The sequence below is a fragment of the Gekko japonicus genome, unplaced genomic scaffold (assembly GCF_001447785.1).
Source record: "Gekko japonicus isolate JY-2015 unplaced genomic scaffold, Gekko_japonicus_V1.1 scaffold875, whole genome shotgun sequence".
Lineage (NCBI taxonomy): Eukaryota > Metazoa > Chordata > Lepidosauria > Squamata > Gekkonidae > Gekko > Gekko japonicus.
Window position 1 is genome coordinate 438,661 of NW_015169200.1, and position 14,510 is coordinate 453,170.

General features: G+C 44.7%; 1 protein-coding gene across 1 annotated transcript in view; it reads right to left on the reverse strand.

Annotated features, from left to right (window-relative positions):
* The window catches only part of IKZF3 (IKAROS family zinc finger 3), a 100,018-nt gene that overhangs the window by 22,337 nt on the left and 63,171 nt on the right, over positions 1-14,510 (reverse strand). Inside the window, exon 5 of the mRNA XM_015416327.1 lies at positions 7,497-7,613. Coding sequence (XP_015271813.1) covers positions 7,497-7,613 — 117 coding nt within the window. The remainder of the gene's footprint in view (positions 1-7,496; positions 7,614-14,510) is intronic.

Sequence of the window (14,510 nt, forward strand, 5' to 3'; positions counted from 1 at the left end):
GGGGGAGGGAATTAAGGTCAATTTTATTTTCGTTCAAGGCATTCAAAGTAGGAAGAGAGATAACAGCAGTTAGTCAGAGGGCTGTCGCAGCTTAAGATCTGATAAAAATGCAGCATCCAGAAACTAGCTTGTAAAACAGGGACAGCGGCCTGCTCAGACACCTGATACCAAAGAAAGAGGGGAAAAATCTGCCTGCTCAGGGACTGAAACTCGTGTTTTGTTTTTCCTCCCTCCAGAAATGTGCCCCTGTCTGCAGTTAGTCTAATACTCAAAAGTACAATAACATTTCATGACTCTTGGGAGTCTAGCCACTGATTTGGTAAGGCTTGGTTTTAGGAGGACGGCAGACTTTCGGTAGCATTTCCATCAGACCACGGGGAGAAAAAATCTATGCTTGACCTATTAACAGCAGAGATGTGTAGAAAATCAGACAGGAAAGCTTTTCGCTGCTTGGGGAGAGATAGGATCATTTACTAATGCTAACACGTCCACCCGCCCACTCTCGAAGGCAAAGCGGTAGAGACCCGTTTCAAAATCTTGAATTGCTTTAAAAACAGGGCAAAACAGAATCACCCTGGCTAAGGAGCAGATCTTTTATTTTTGAGGCTGTCTTGGATTGGGAGGGTTCCTTCCATTGAGCATGAAGAAGAGAACGTTGAATGCAAACACGGCTGGCGTCAGCATACTGTCTGAGGCGGGGCAGCTGCCGAAGCCCTTGGATTCCTATTCACACATTATTTTCTCTGATGTCTGCACTCACTGCTTGTTGTGAGCACTGTATTTATTATTATTTTTATTTATTCCAGCTCAAGGCTGCTTACGTTGGTCGGTACAGGGTACCATAAAATTGACATAAAACATTATAAAACAATCAGATAATCATAAAGTGCTAGTAATAGTAATCATTACATCATGAATTGAGATGGCGTGCTATATGATGTAACAGCCGATAATTTCTGACTCCATGATCTTCTGGCGTCACATGATGCTATGGCTCGATCTCAGGGTTGGGGCCGGCCCATAACCACAGATGTTCGTGGCAGTGGTGAGGGCAGCTCCTAGTTGAAAGCCTGGTGGAAGAGCTCCGTCTTGCAGGCCCTGTGGAACGGTAGAAGATCCTGTAGGGGCCTGATCTCTTCCCGGAGCTCATTCCACCAGTATGGAGCCACCACTGAAAAGGCCCTGGCCCTGGTAACAGCGAGCCTGGCATCCTTGGGCCTGGGAGGGTCAATTGACATGGTGACCCTGACCGTAGTGCTCTCTGGGTTATATCCGGGGAAAGGCGGTCCCTCAGGTATGTTGGACCATAGGGTTGTTACCTGTGCTACCTGTGCTCCCAGCTGCATGTGCTGCTAGAGCTGCTGGAGAAGCACATGTGGGTGACGCAGAAAGCATAAGCATTCCTGGTGGCCGTGGCAGCGCACTCCTAGTTGCGCCCACCAGCCAACATCTTTAGGAAAAGGACAGTACTAAGGATGAGTCAACCCTAAACTAGCCCTGGGGTCGGGTTCAGCTTGTGTCCACAAAACAATAGTTGGCTAGGATCCTAGAATGGACCAATAGTGAGACAATGTAATGTAAATAGTCTATAGTTGGGAGTGGGAGTGTTTGGGGTGTGGTTTTTTGCATGCTTAAAAACCAGGCTTCTGCCTGGGATTTTGTCTTCCTTCTCCATCCTGAAATCACTAATAAAGTACTGATCACTGTATTTGGGGTCTGTTCCTCCATGGAACCCACTATTTAACAAGTTGTGAGCGAGTAATTTGACTACTGCATAAATTAGTTTGCTCTGGAGCCGTATTTCCTGAGCTAAGACAAAAATGTGTGAGCCAGGGGCTAAAAAACTGTAAGCTAGCTCAAACTAACTCGGCTTAGTGGGAACACTGGTAGTAGGCATAGGGGGTGCATGAACACTCTCTGCCCAGGGCCAGCCAAAATCCGGAACCGGCCTTGAACACAAACTTTCCTTTCCACAGCAGTAGAAAAGAGCAAGTCCAGTAGCACCTTAAAGATTAAGAAAATCTGTGGCAGGGTAGAAGGTTTCATGAGTCGTCGTATCTGAAGAAGTGAGCAGTGACTCATGGAAGTTCCTCCCCACCACAATTTTTTTTGTGAGTCTGCTCAAAATGTGGCCGTGCTGTCTTTATTTCCATATAAAACGCAATTTAATAGGTTTACAACCTTTTTTTAACACTTTATTTTCAATTTCCACCAAAAAACCCCCAACAATCACAAATCCATTTAAAGTTTGTATACTATTCCAAATATAAAGTTCCTTTTCCTAATTTAGCAATTATTATCTTTAACTAGGATTTTTTCATTCCTAATTTATCTTCTTCATCTTCAGCCAGTCATATATTATTTCCCATCTCTTCCAAAAAGCTTCCTCTGGCTTATTTTGTAATATTATAGTCAATTTGTCCATTTCTGCTATCTCAAGTATCTTGTTTTTGACTTCTCTTATAGAAGGTATATTTTTTTATTTCCATCGCCTTGCTATCAATATTCTGGCTGCGGTTAAGAAATATGTAATTATCTGTGTGTGTTTTTTATTTTGTCCGGAATCATATTAAGTAGCCATATTTCAGGTATTAAAGGGATATTGATTTTTAAGGCAACTAGAAGTGTGTTAGCAATTTCCCCCCAAAATTTCTGGATTTTGTCACACCTCCACCATATGTGGAGGTATGATCCTACATTTTTTCCACATCTTCAACATAAGTTAGATGCCTTTGGAAAACACTTTGCTACCTTGGCAGGAGTCCAATGCCACCTGTAGAACATTTTATATATGTTTTCCTTGTACGGGGTGGCTCTCATAAATTTCAATGAGTTCCATGTTTTGGTCCATTGTTCTGCCTCTATCGGGTGCCCAATCTCTTTTATCCAAGCTAACATTGACGTTTTTATAGTTTCTTCTTGTAAAAAGTCCTCTATCAATATGGTATAGAGTTTCTGTATAAGCTTATCACTGGAAGATAACCAGATTTTGTCCAGTTCATTCATACTAGTGTAAAATCCTGTTTTTTAAATCTTCATTATACCGTGATCTTAGTACATTTCCCCCCCACCAGGATAACTTTATGTTATTTTTCAATAAAGCCTCATCCAAATTCAATTCAGCCTGTTTAATAATTTGCCGTAACTTTCATTAATTTTCCCTATTTTAAGTGAGGGCTTAGCAAATGCTTCTATTGGAGATATATCCATATTGGGATTTTAGTATAGTTTTTATATTTTATTGAGTTCCACACTTTAATGAGAGAGCTTCTAATTATGTGTGAATGAAAATTAGAGTGGATTTTATCCTTCCCGTACCATAGATACGCGTGCCATCCCATTACTAAGTCTGATCCCTCTAACGCTAATGTTCTAAAGTCCTCTAGCACTGCCCATTCTTTAATCCATACCATTGAAGCTGCAAAGTAATACAATTGCCAAATAGGCAATGCAAAGCCTCCTCTCTTTTTATTGTCCTGCAGATATTTAGTTTTTATTCTCGGTTTTTTAGATTGCCAAATGAAGTTGTTTACCGTTTTCTCCAAGTCTTTAAAATACTTGTAGTACACAATTTTTTTTAGCCTTTAAGGTGCTGCTGGACTCTTGCTCATTTCGACTGGCTACCCATCTTGATCGATTTCCTTTCTACAGTCAGTGGTAACTTTTGTTGATTAAATTGTTCTTCCAATTTCTCAAATACTGGTTTTGATAATACGGAAATATTATCAGGTAAAGTATTAACCTTAGTGCAGTGGACTAGTATTTCCCAGCTAACCTTTCCAAGATGCCTGGCTTAGCTCTTAGACTACCATCTAAGGGCTAAAGGAGACCAGGAATGTTATCGAATATTGTGGCTATTCTGGTTCAGTTTGAAAGGTGGAGTTGCTTTTATGGTATCTCAACATCCCGGACAAACTGGCAGCAGTCTTTTTCCTTACTAAAATAATGAGAGTTGGTAGTAAAACTGGTGTCAAAAGGTTAGTTTTAACAGGGCTCTTTTTGTAGCAGGAACTCCTTTGCGTATTAGGCAACACACCCCTAATGCAGCCAATCCTCCAAGAGCTTACAGAGCTCTTCTTACAGGGGCTACTGTAAGCTCTTGGAGGATTGGCTACATTAGGGGTGTGTCGCCTAATATGCAAAGGAGTTCCTGATACAAAAAGGGCCCTGATACGGCATATAAATGTTATTCAACACTTTATAACGGAAAAATGCCATTAGAAATGCCTAAAAGAAACAAACAGAATGGATAAACCAGGCCAGGACAAAAACATAACAAGTCATGTGGATAACTTAAAGGAAGCAAACAAGAGGCGCGATCACATGCACAATTAGCCCCGCCATAGGCTCGAATGTTGGGCGGATTTAAAGGGTGCAATCAGACAGGAACATCTGGGAAGCGCCCCGCACCCGTCGGCGACCTGTTTTGCTCTACCCCAGGGAAAATCTGGTAGTAAACGGGTTGCAACGGGCCACAGACGGAGTTTCCTGTGTCTGATCGCTCCAGCGCGTTCTCATGGCGTTGGGATGGTCTAATCAGGCCATCCCGACTTTGTGCCATTGTTTCCCCCCCCCCCTTCTCGGGTCCCTGCCACACGGCAGGAAAAACACCAGCCAAAGTGCGGCTAATTAGAGCCGTACCAAAATAGAGATGCCTAAGCCGCAGCGCCATTGTTCCCCGGCACGATCAGATGCCGGGGAGGAAGACGGTTGGGAGGGGGAGGCTGCCGAACTGCGCATGTCTGAGCATGCGCAGTTCAGCCAGGAGCCAGGGATGCGCCGGCGAAATGACACGCTGGCGATCCCATGGCCGGCCTTAATGTGGCCGTCCAAGAAGAACCACCTCGGTAGGTGGTTCATTTTTGCTCCGTGTTTTGGGCGGAAGGGCCGGATCGGGGACGGGTGCGCAACGCTTCCCAGATGTTGTGGTGGGATCGCGCCCGTTTGCTCCACCCCCGATCCGTCCCTCTCCCGGCCCAAAACCTCTCGTATGACCGGGGCCTCAGTATGTGCATCATCGCAGGCTCCATAGGGAGATCTCAGTGCAGGGATGTGATTCATCGGTTCCTCGTGTAAGCGCATCGGAAACAAACAGCAAAAAAAGCCACCCTGACTCACCCGCGGTTGCGTCTGATCACACAGGGGTGGGCTGTGCCCGCAGCGTCCAAGGACTGTGTGATCACGCAACGGTGGGTCAAATTCCTCTGGAGGAAATAGCCCCGCTTCCCCTCCCCCCGCTTTATCTTGCATGTGTGACCGAGCGAGGGGGGGGGGGAGGGAGACCAAGGGAATGCATTTCAGATACACACAAATCTCTTTGGCAGCTCGCTGACATGGCATTAAAGTTGTGAGCCAGCGATTTGGCTGCTGCATAAATTAGTTTGCTCTGGAGCCATCCTTCCTAAGCTGAGACAAAAATGTGTGAGCTGGAGGCTAAAAAACTATGCGCTAGCTCACGCTAACTCAGCTTAGAGGGGATACTGGTGAGAAGGGAAGGTCGGCTTTAATATTTTCTTGGATGTTGCCTGTTGCAGCAGGCGCCGGAGCCGAAATAATGTTGGAAAATAATAAGTAATGGTCTCATTTTCACAGCCTCAAGACCCCAGTAATTAAAATTTATACCTACTGAGAACAAAAAATGCCCTACAAAGTAATCAACACAGCCTTTAGGTGATTAAACTTTTCAGTTAAAGCCATTAAAGGTTGCAGTCCTAGTCTTTTTTCGCAAACTGGTTGCTGGATTGAGACAATTCTCTGTAGTCAAATTTGTGGATCTTTAGAGCTCTCTCCTTGTGCGTGATGTATGATTTGTAGAAATATTTTTATTTGCTGTCACTTCTGTTCTTTTGAGTGTGCTCTTTATATGAACTATTAACTGGGAGCTTCTTTAGAACCAATAACGCTCAGTTGCAGAAGCTACTGTCGATCAATTAACAGCCAAATCAATTATTTTGCCAGGTTACCCCATGATTTTTTTTTGGGGGGGGGGGCACTAATGTTATCACGTATAATAAAATACCAGCACTGTCAGTATAGGCACTAACAGCATTTGTAGTGTTTTAAAAATGATTTAAATTTCCTGATGTTTGCATCATCGCCGTAGGATAATTGGGAGATGTTTCCATTTAGCAGAATGGCATTTTTTGCAACATGGAGCCAAACTAGTTGTTCCCTCTAAGCTGAGTTAATGTGAGCTAGTTCACAGTTTTTTAGCCTCCGGCTCACACATTGCTCCAGAGCAAACTAATTTATGCAGTAGCCAAATCACTCGCTCACAGCTTTAATGCCAGTAGCTCACAAAGTAGAGTTTTTGCTCACAAGACTCCACAGCTTAGAGGGAACATTGGTTGTGGTCTTTCGTGAAGGGAAGCCCCACTTTTTAATAAGCATCAATAAAAGCTGCAGGAAGGGCACTGATTAAGATCAGGGCACAACATGGACGGGGGGGGGTTTACCCTTTCCCTCTTGCCATCTCCCCATGCAGATCACCGCATGGTTCCCGTATGCACGCAAAGTAGAATTTTTGCTCGCAAGACTCTACAGCTTAGAGGGAGCATTGCTTCTCACCATGCGCTTTATCTTGTTAAACATTAAGCTCTTTCACAACTGGCTTCCATATTTCCAAAGCATATTTAGGAAATATGCTAACTAATTTAAAGCGCATCAACTAAACCAATTAACCGGCTAATAGGCAGAACTAAACACTCTTTAAATCGACTGCTAGCCTCATCAAACAGATTACCAGAAGAGAAAAGTTTAAGCCCAGTGGCACCTTTAAGACCAACAAAGTTTTATTCTGATATCTGAAGAAGTGTGCATAAACATGAAAGCTTATACCCAGAATAAAACTTTGTTGGTCTTAAAGGTGCCACTGACTTAAACTTTGCTCTGTTGCTTCAGACCGACACAGCTACACACCAGAGGTTTTCAGACCTCTTATAAAGAAAGCGGCATGCGGGAGGAAAGACCGGATCTAGCAGTGGAACCATGGGTTCCAAATCTTATGCATTACCCTCTGAGGAGTCGCATGGATCTCCATCACATCATCCCATGGTCCATGGGCATTCCAGAATACAGTTCTCTAGAAGCGGGCTATTTATTTGGAAAAGTGCCACCGTCTTCAGTAGAAATCAACATGATGACCCTGGAACTCCCACAGTGAAACCAATCTTTCCCCGCACTTTCAAGAGCTTTGCCGTTCATTTCAGTGGTAGGAGAAGTTCTGCCAATGCCAAGGAAAGTACCTAAAGCCGCCCGCTCCGTTGTAAAGAGTGCGGTGACAAAAAAGGCCCCATATTCATTTCACAAACAACACAGGAGTCTGGATGTGAATGAACCTGATTTCCTGCATGTGACTGAGAAGATAGTCTCGCACCTGATGAACACAAGCTTTTAAATCAGGCTTTGCTGAAGAAGCATTAGACACAACCAACCTTCCGGCACCTACAGTGGCAGCGCATGTGAGAGATTCAGTTCAGAAAACATGCTTAGCTTACCAATAAATTTCTGGGGCATAGAACTTTTCCTTTTGGCCACGTTGCTCGCTAAGCGATCCAGCACCAGGGCCCGTTCGCTGCCCATCTCGATTTTGACGTGCCTTCCTTCCACGCTTTCTAAATTGGGAAAAGAGGGGTGGGGGGAATCAGATGAAAAAGAAAACACCAAAAAGGAACACACCGAAGGGGAGAAGAACATGTCACTGCTCAGAACGGCTTCACCCAGATAGCAGAACAGAACTTGCTCTACTGGACAACCCACCCCCCACCCCCATTCTCATACCTTTGTGGTCAGCAGACTTGGGGTCAAAACACCACACACACACACACAGAAACCTTGCAGAGTTAAGAAGGACCTCGCAAGATTAGTGTCTCAATTGTACACGTCCCCTTGCTAGTGAACAGTCTGGACTTGGTAGTTTGTGAAATGCAGATGGAGATCTTGGCTCTCCCCACCCCACCCCTCCTGCTCAAATTTCCATTTGATTTTTTTTTAGTAAGACTGCAAGACACCTGCCGACAGGCCAGATACTTCAAAGACAGAGAGGCAAAGGGGAAACATTCAGCCCTCAGACGGTAGTCACTCTTATGTGCTAAGAGAAAAAGCACGTGAACGAAACCATGATGTCCTCCGGTTGTGAAGCAACAGCCGACGGGTTATCGATATCGAAATATACGTAGTCACCGATTGACAGGAGCACTTTTTTGTGGCAATGCAAGCACTAATGTGGCCCTCTGCTCAGGGTGCTCACAATCCAAATTCTTTAAAAAGAGGGAGACGGTACGGAAGGGAAGGAAGGGCATGCACATGGGGGAAACCCTATGCCGTGTGCCCCACCTGCTGTGATGTGTCATGCACACACAGACCCTAGTTGCATGGGCTTGCGCTACAGAGAACCGGCTTCCCTGTAGCTGCAGCCGCATGACAAGGGGCTTCGTTTTCAGGGTGGGAAAAGGCCCCGACGTTGGCTTCTCTTATGTTCTTACGTTCAGAGGAGGAGCCAAACGTGTTATAGAAAAGATGGGTTTGGAGGCGGGATCTGAAGGGAGAGATAGGAAGAGGCTCCAGCCGTGAGGGGCGACAAAGGAGAATTGTGAGTCTATGGAAGCAGGAGAACTCTAGGGCAGGGGTCTCCAACATGGTGCCCGGGGGCACGAAGGCACCCACCGACACCTATTCTGGCACCCGGCAAGTGTTTTTTAGGAAGTGGTCAGGGCCAGGGGGTGCTTTTGCCCAGCTAGGCAAGGCTTCTGGTTGACTTTGTATGGGTTGTTGTTAAAGGTGGATGTGGTTTCTGCAAGTATAAATTGGCTCCCGTTGAGCGGGTGAGTTCAGGCCAGTTCGGGAAGTTCAATAAAGAAGCACGTTATTATGAAAAGAGCTTCCTTGTCTCAATACTTAATAAATTACACTGAATGCAGGGGTCATTTTGTAGAAAAAGAGGTGCAGGACCTCATTAGGGTAATTTATTTGCATTGGAAAGCTTGGCGAACAGTTTGTGCTTGTGTAACGTGCTCAGGACCTCTCTCACCAACTTCACGTGAGAGGGTAGATCGGGGGAGTAGATAAGGATATCATCTAGGTAAACAAGCACCCCCTTAAATAAATGTTTGTGAAGAACCTCGTTGATTAAATTCATGTGCCTGTTTGCCACACCACTGACATCCCCAGAAGTGTGTCAGAAGGCAACACCCACCGCTCAGGCTCCACCGCAAAAATCTCCAGTATTTCCCAACTCAGATTCAAACCTGGGTCTCCCAAATCCTTGTCTGGAACATTAACCACTACATGGCAGAGGCAGAGAGTCCTCCGGGCAGCCCAGAGAGTCAGGAGGCCCACGCTGCCAAGGAAATCATGGGGCCTTAGCAGGAAGTCGGGCGTGGGTGGGCTTGTTACTCCCGGAACGCCGTTCCTGCGCGTTCTTGCTTGAAATGACCCCTGACTGAATGTCAAATTTCGCAAGAGATCCCGATATATCATGCCTAGCTTCAACAAAGGACAGTGTAACAGCACATGTGAGACAGTCTCTATTGCTCCAGATGCTCAAGAACAATTTCTTTTAATCCAGGGACTACCTTTAAACCTTCCTGTGTAGTCGGCTGTTGGGAGCGAATTACATCTTGCCAAAAGAATTAAACATTTGAGTTATATCATGGTAAGATTTTTTTTTACAGTAACCAAATAATTAGCAACTGTAAAGGAAGTTGTAGAGATATAGCCATAATACAAAGGAGAACACCTCCTGTATGAACCAGTAAGTAACCCAGACCAATCATGTGACAAAACTGCTTCTGTTATAGTTTTCAATAGGTGATCCGGATAGTGATTAAACAGATTATCAGCTAACGAAAATCCCGGTTCACACGATTTACCAAAGGCATTTGTACTTGATGATAAAAATAAGTCCTGCCTCATTAGATGTATTAGGTGACTGAGGGTTCTAATAAGAATATTTTTAACCACATTTTAACAGCATATTTCCATGGGATTGGTTGTAAGGAGCACAGTCCAATTTCTGATCTAATTACTGCATTGGAGACACAATTGGGAATTCCGAAGACAGTTTGGAAGAAGCTAGCTTGCAGCCTCTCAAGCCATAATGATGCCCCATATAGAGTTGTGCAGGTAAGAACTTGGAATTGTATCATTTGAGCAATGCTGGAAAAGACTGCCCACCTTTTGTAAAATAAAATTTCATCAAGGAGATGGACAGAAACTAAAAGCTATTTATGTTTTAAATGACTTTTCCATATCATTAGAGCGTCAAAATAGATGCCCAGATATTTGTAAGCATTAACTTGTTCAAACTCAATTCTTTGCATTCCTCCGAGAACGCCTGTCTTCCTAAGGTCTCCAAACAGCAGTATTCTAGAGTTATTTTATGCTACGTTGCTCTATTTCACAATAATTAATAAATTGATTGATTTGATTTTTAAGCCCTGCGTAGTCAATGATAGTAGCAAGACATCATCAACAAAAACCATTATGTTAATTTGATGCCCCTCTAACGATGGAGTCATTACATTCCCACTTTTGACTAGAAAGGACTCGGGCCATTTAAGCAGAGTGCAAAAAGCGTGGGAGCCCAAATGCAACCCTGCCTCACTCCTTTTACCTCTTAAAAGACCTTTCCTCGACCCCCTGACCTGTAGAGTTAGGTGCTAGTAAGCAGTAATTGAATCAAATACAATAAATACTTCGAAATTGCATACCTTTGTAGCTTGGCCCACAACTTGCCTCTACTCACAGTATCAAATGCCAACTGTAAGACCAAAAATGGTGCTGGAGAAGACTCTTGAGAGTCCCTTGGACTGCAAGGAGATCAAATCAGTCTATCCTAAAAGAAATCAACCTGACTGTTCCCTGGAAGGCCAGATAATGAAACTGAAGCTCAACTACTTTGGCCACCCAATGAGAAGGGAGCACTCACTGGAGAAGACCCTGGTGCTGGGAAAGACTGAAGGTCAAAGAAGACGGGGACGGCAAAGGATGAGATGGTTAGACAGTGTCATAGATGCAACGAACATGAAGTTGAGCCAACTTCAGAGGACGGCGGAAGACCGGAAGGCCTGGCGTGATCTGGTCCATGTGGTCGCAAAGTGTCGGACTCGACTGTGTGACTGAACAACAACAACAAAAGACCAAAAAGGCAGCATATAGTCCATTCGTCTTTAAATACTTCTCAGCCAAATGTGACAAGATGATCCTGTTATACACTATAGAATAGCCCTTCCTGAAGCCAAATCATTCAGGTCCCAAAATATTACAATTGTCCATCCAAGACCTCAATATGAGTCCCAAATGCATGGCATACAATTTACCCAGTCTGGGCCTTTAATTCACGGAATCTAAGCGAGTACCCTTATTTTTGTAGAAGGGAACCACAACGGATGACTCCCAATCTGCAGGGATTTCACCTGTTTGATCTAACACAGTGAAACAAAACAGCCGGATATGAAGCCCACCGAGTTGGGCTGAAGAGGAACAGTTCAGAGGGAATGCCATCTGGACCTGCAGGCTTGCCAGGTTTTAGGGCAGTGAATCAGCCCAAGAATCTCATCAGGTTCAACTTCCTCCTGTATTTCTGTAACTGAGGCTAAGCTCAGAGATCTTATCACTGGCCTCGATACCTCTACTCTCGCACAGAAAAGAGTCCACCCAGACTTCTGGAGAGATTTTCTCTTTCAAGATTTCTCTGTTGCCTATTTCAAGGGTTTTTCCAAAACAATGGAGGTTGTTTTGATTGGGCACAGTTATGTATGATGTGTTTTAGCCACATCAATCTTGCGTGTCTTTGCTTTTTCGCATGCAATAGCCTCCTATAAACTCTTTTCTGAGAAATACAACTCGAGATATCATGGGGAGTACAGCAAGTTTTCATTCTTCGATAGTTCCTCTTGAGTTTTGATTGAGCCTTCTGACATTCGCTATCAAACCATTTTCCCCACCCTTCTTACAGTTGCAACACATTTCAGAAATAAGGTTGGAAACGCTCCCAGAAATTCAGCCAGTAACTCATGTAAGTTTTGCCCTGTTGTGTGACTGATAATTTCTCTTTTGATGTTACTTATACTTTCCTGATTCATCAGCTTCCTAGCTGCAATATAGGGGTTCCACTTGTTATACCTGCACTATAGTGGCCTACCGATTTGATAAAAACTGGAATGCGCTTTTAATTCAAATGTTATGGGAAGTTGAGCACTATAAAAGATTTCCATCACGGTGAATTCAGCTATTCTTGGAAGTAATTCACCTGCTACAAGAATATAGATTAAAACACTGGCTTCCTGGGTGGAGATATAAGTAAAGTTAGCTATCTGATCAGATGACATTAATTCCTGGTAGCCACCTAACATTTCCAACTTAAATTTTGCTGTTTAATTCAACAAATAGCTGCCAGCAATGTTGATGCCCCTATCTAAAGATATTCTACTCTTACGCAGTTTAGAGGAGAACAAGACCAATTCAGATTCTGTGTTATGTTCCACAGATGTAGTAAGGTCCCTGCCACACCGGGGGGGGGGGCCAGGGAGAAAGCGACGGGAGGCTGCCGAACTGCACATGTGTGAGCATGCACAGTTCGGCCAGGAGCCGGGGATGCGCCGGCAGAAGGATGCGCCGGCGATCCCATGGCCGCGCTTGCCCCGGCCGTTCAGGTAAGACCTCCTCTGGAGGTGGTATATTTTTGATGTGGGTTTTCGGCTGGAAGGGCCGGATCGGGGACGGGTGCGCAACGTTTCCCAGATGTTGCAGTGGGATCGCGCCCGTTTGCTGCGCCCCTGATCCGTCCCTCTTCCGGCCCAAAACCTTTCGTGTGACCGGGGCCTCAGATCATATTCGTCAGCTGACATGCGAGTAAATCGTGCCTTTAACTTTTCAGATCTTACAAGCATATCTTTCTGCTCTGCTCCAAGAAGTCTAAAAGCCTTAGCCTTCTCGGCCTTTTGGCTAAGATTAAGTGTAAAAGCTTCACACAGATCTTCTTTGTCTGCATCTTCCTGGATCTCCTTAGAACCAGAAAGTAGATTATTAGAGTGAGCTGACTTGGGCTCACTGCCCTCTTGCGCAAAAACTTCTGTTGATCTTGCTTCCCTCATCCCCTCTTTTATCCCCTAGAGATTAGTGTCAAACTTCAGTTCAGTTTCCTTTCACCTTGTTTCCATTATGTTTCACTTCACTTCATTGCTTGCCGTGATTTGGGGGGAGGGAATTCCCGAGGGGAGTGGATGAGTGTTTTGAGTGCTTGCTTGTAGTACCCACAACTTTCCTTAAGATTGTACCACTTTGCTGGTTCGGTTTCCAAGGGAGCTGGCCCTGGAGACTCTTTTGCCGGGCCTGATAAGTCACCGTATATCTGTCAGGGTTGCCATAGTAACATTAGGGGCTGTGTGTGAGACGTATGTGAGAGGTGTGGGGTGTATTTCATATTTGCTATAATAGAGGCTTTTGCACGCCTTTTTCTCAGTTCTGACACGGCACCTGTTTCCTAAATGTAAGCAGATCTCAATAAACAATCACTGCTAAAGTGTGTTGTGGAGAGTGTCTGAACTGGGGGACCTGACCATTAGGGGACTGATGTTTTGATTCCTAAAAACCCTAGCAGGGCAAATACCAAAGTCAGACACTATTAGAGCCCTACGCATTAAAAGATTCAGAATCATAGAAGTTCTAAAGTTAAGCATAACTCTCCAAGTTCTAAAAGTTTTCGTCAAAACTATATGATTCACAAATTAATTCTGTATTTAGATAACTGCAGTAATTTGGCCAGATGAGACTTAATCTGGTACCTAGATCACAAGGCCAGACGTATACCTCTATAAGGAGCAGGGGTCATTTCCTGCAGGAGCGCACAGGAGCGGAGCTCCAGCAGTAAAGAGCCCAGGGGGCGGGCACATGAAACAAGCCCCACCCCCTGCTCCCAGCAGCCCTCAGTCAGAGCAAGAAGCAGCCTGGTAAGTTGCAGACCCCCCCCCCAGGCCCCCGGTCCAAAACAGTCCAGTGGTACCTTTAAGACCAAGTTTTATTCAGGTACAAGCTCTCCCTCCTCTGCGAGGACAGATCTGCACGTCCCCCCCTCAATAGTTAGCAATCCAAAACAGTCCAGTGGAGCCTGAGTGGTGGGTGTTGCCTTCTGACACAGTTCCGGTGATGTCAGGGGGTGTGGCATATGCAAATGACTTATGCAAATGAGTTATGCTAATGAGCTCATGCACTTCTTTTTGTACGAAATGACCCCTGATAAGGAGTGATTAGTAGGTTGACCTTATACTGGCTAAACTGGAATGAGTACTTATAGTCCTCAATGGAATTAAATATCAGTTTTGACTCTATATCCGGGGAAGAAAGATTCTGCCTTTGGCACCCCGTTGGGTCTCCAGCTGCTCTCTGTTTTGTACTAGTTCCTATCTCATGAGGTTTTATTCCTGCTCTGAATGACTACTTTGAATTCTCCTCCGAAACTCCTCCAATTTCACGTAAATCTTGCTCACAGTATCTGCATTTAGCAGGGTCTG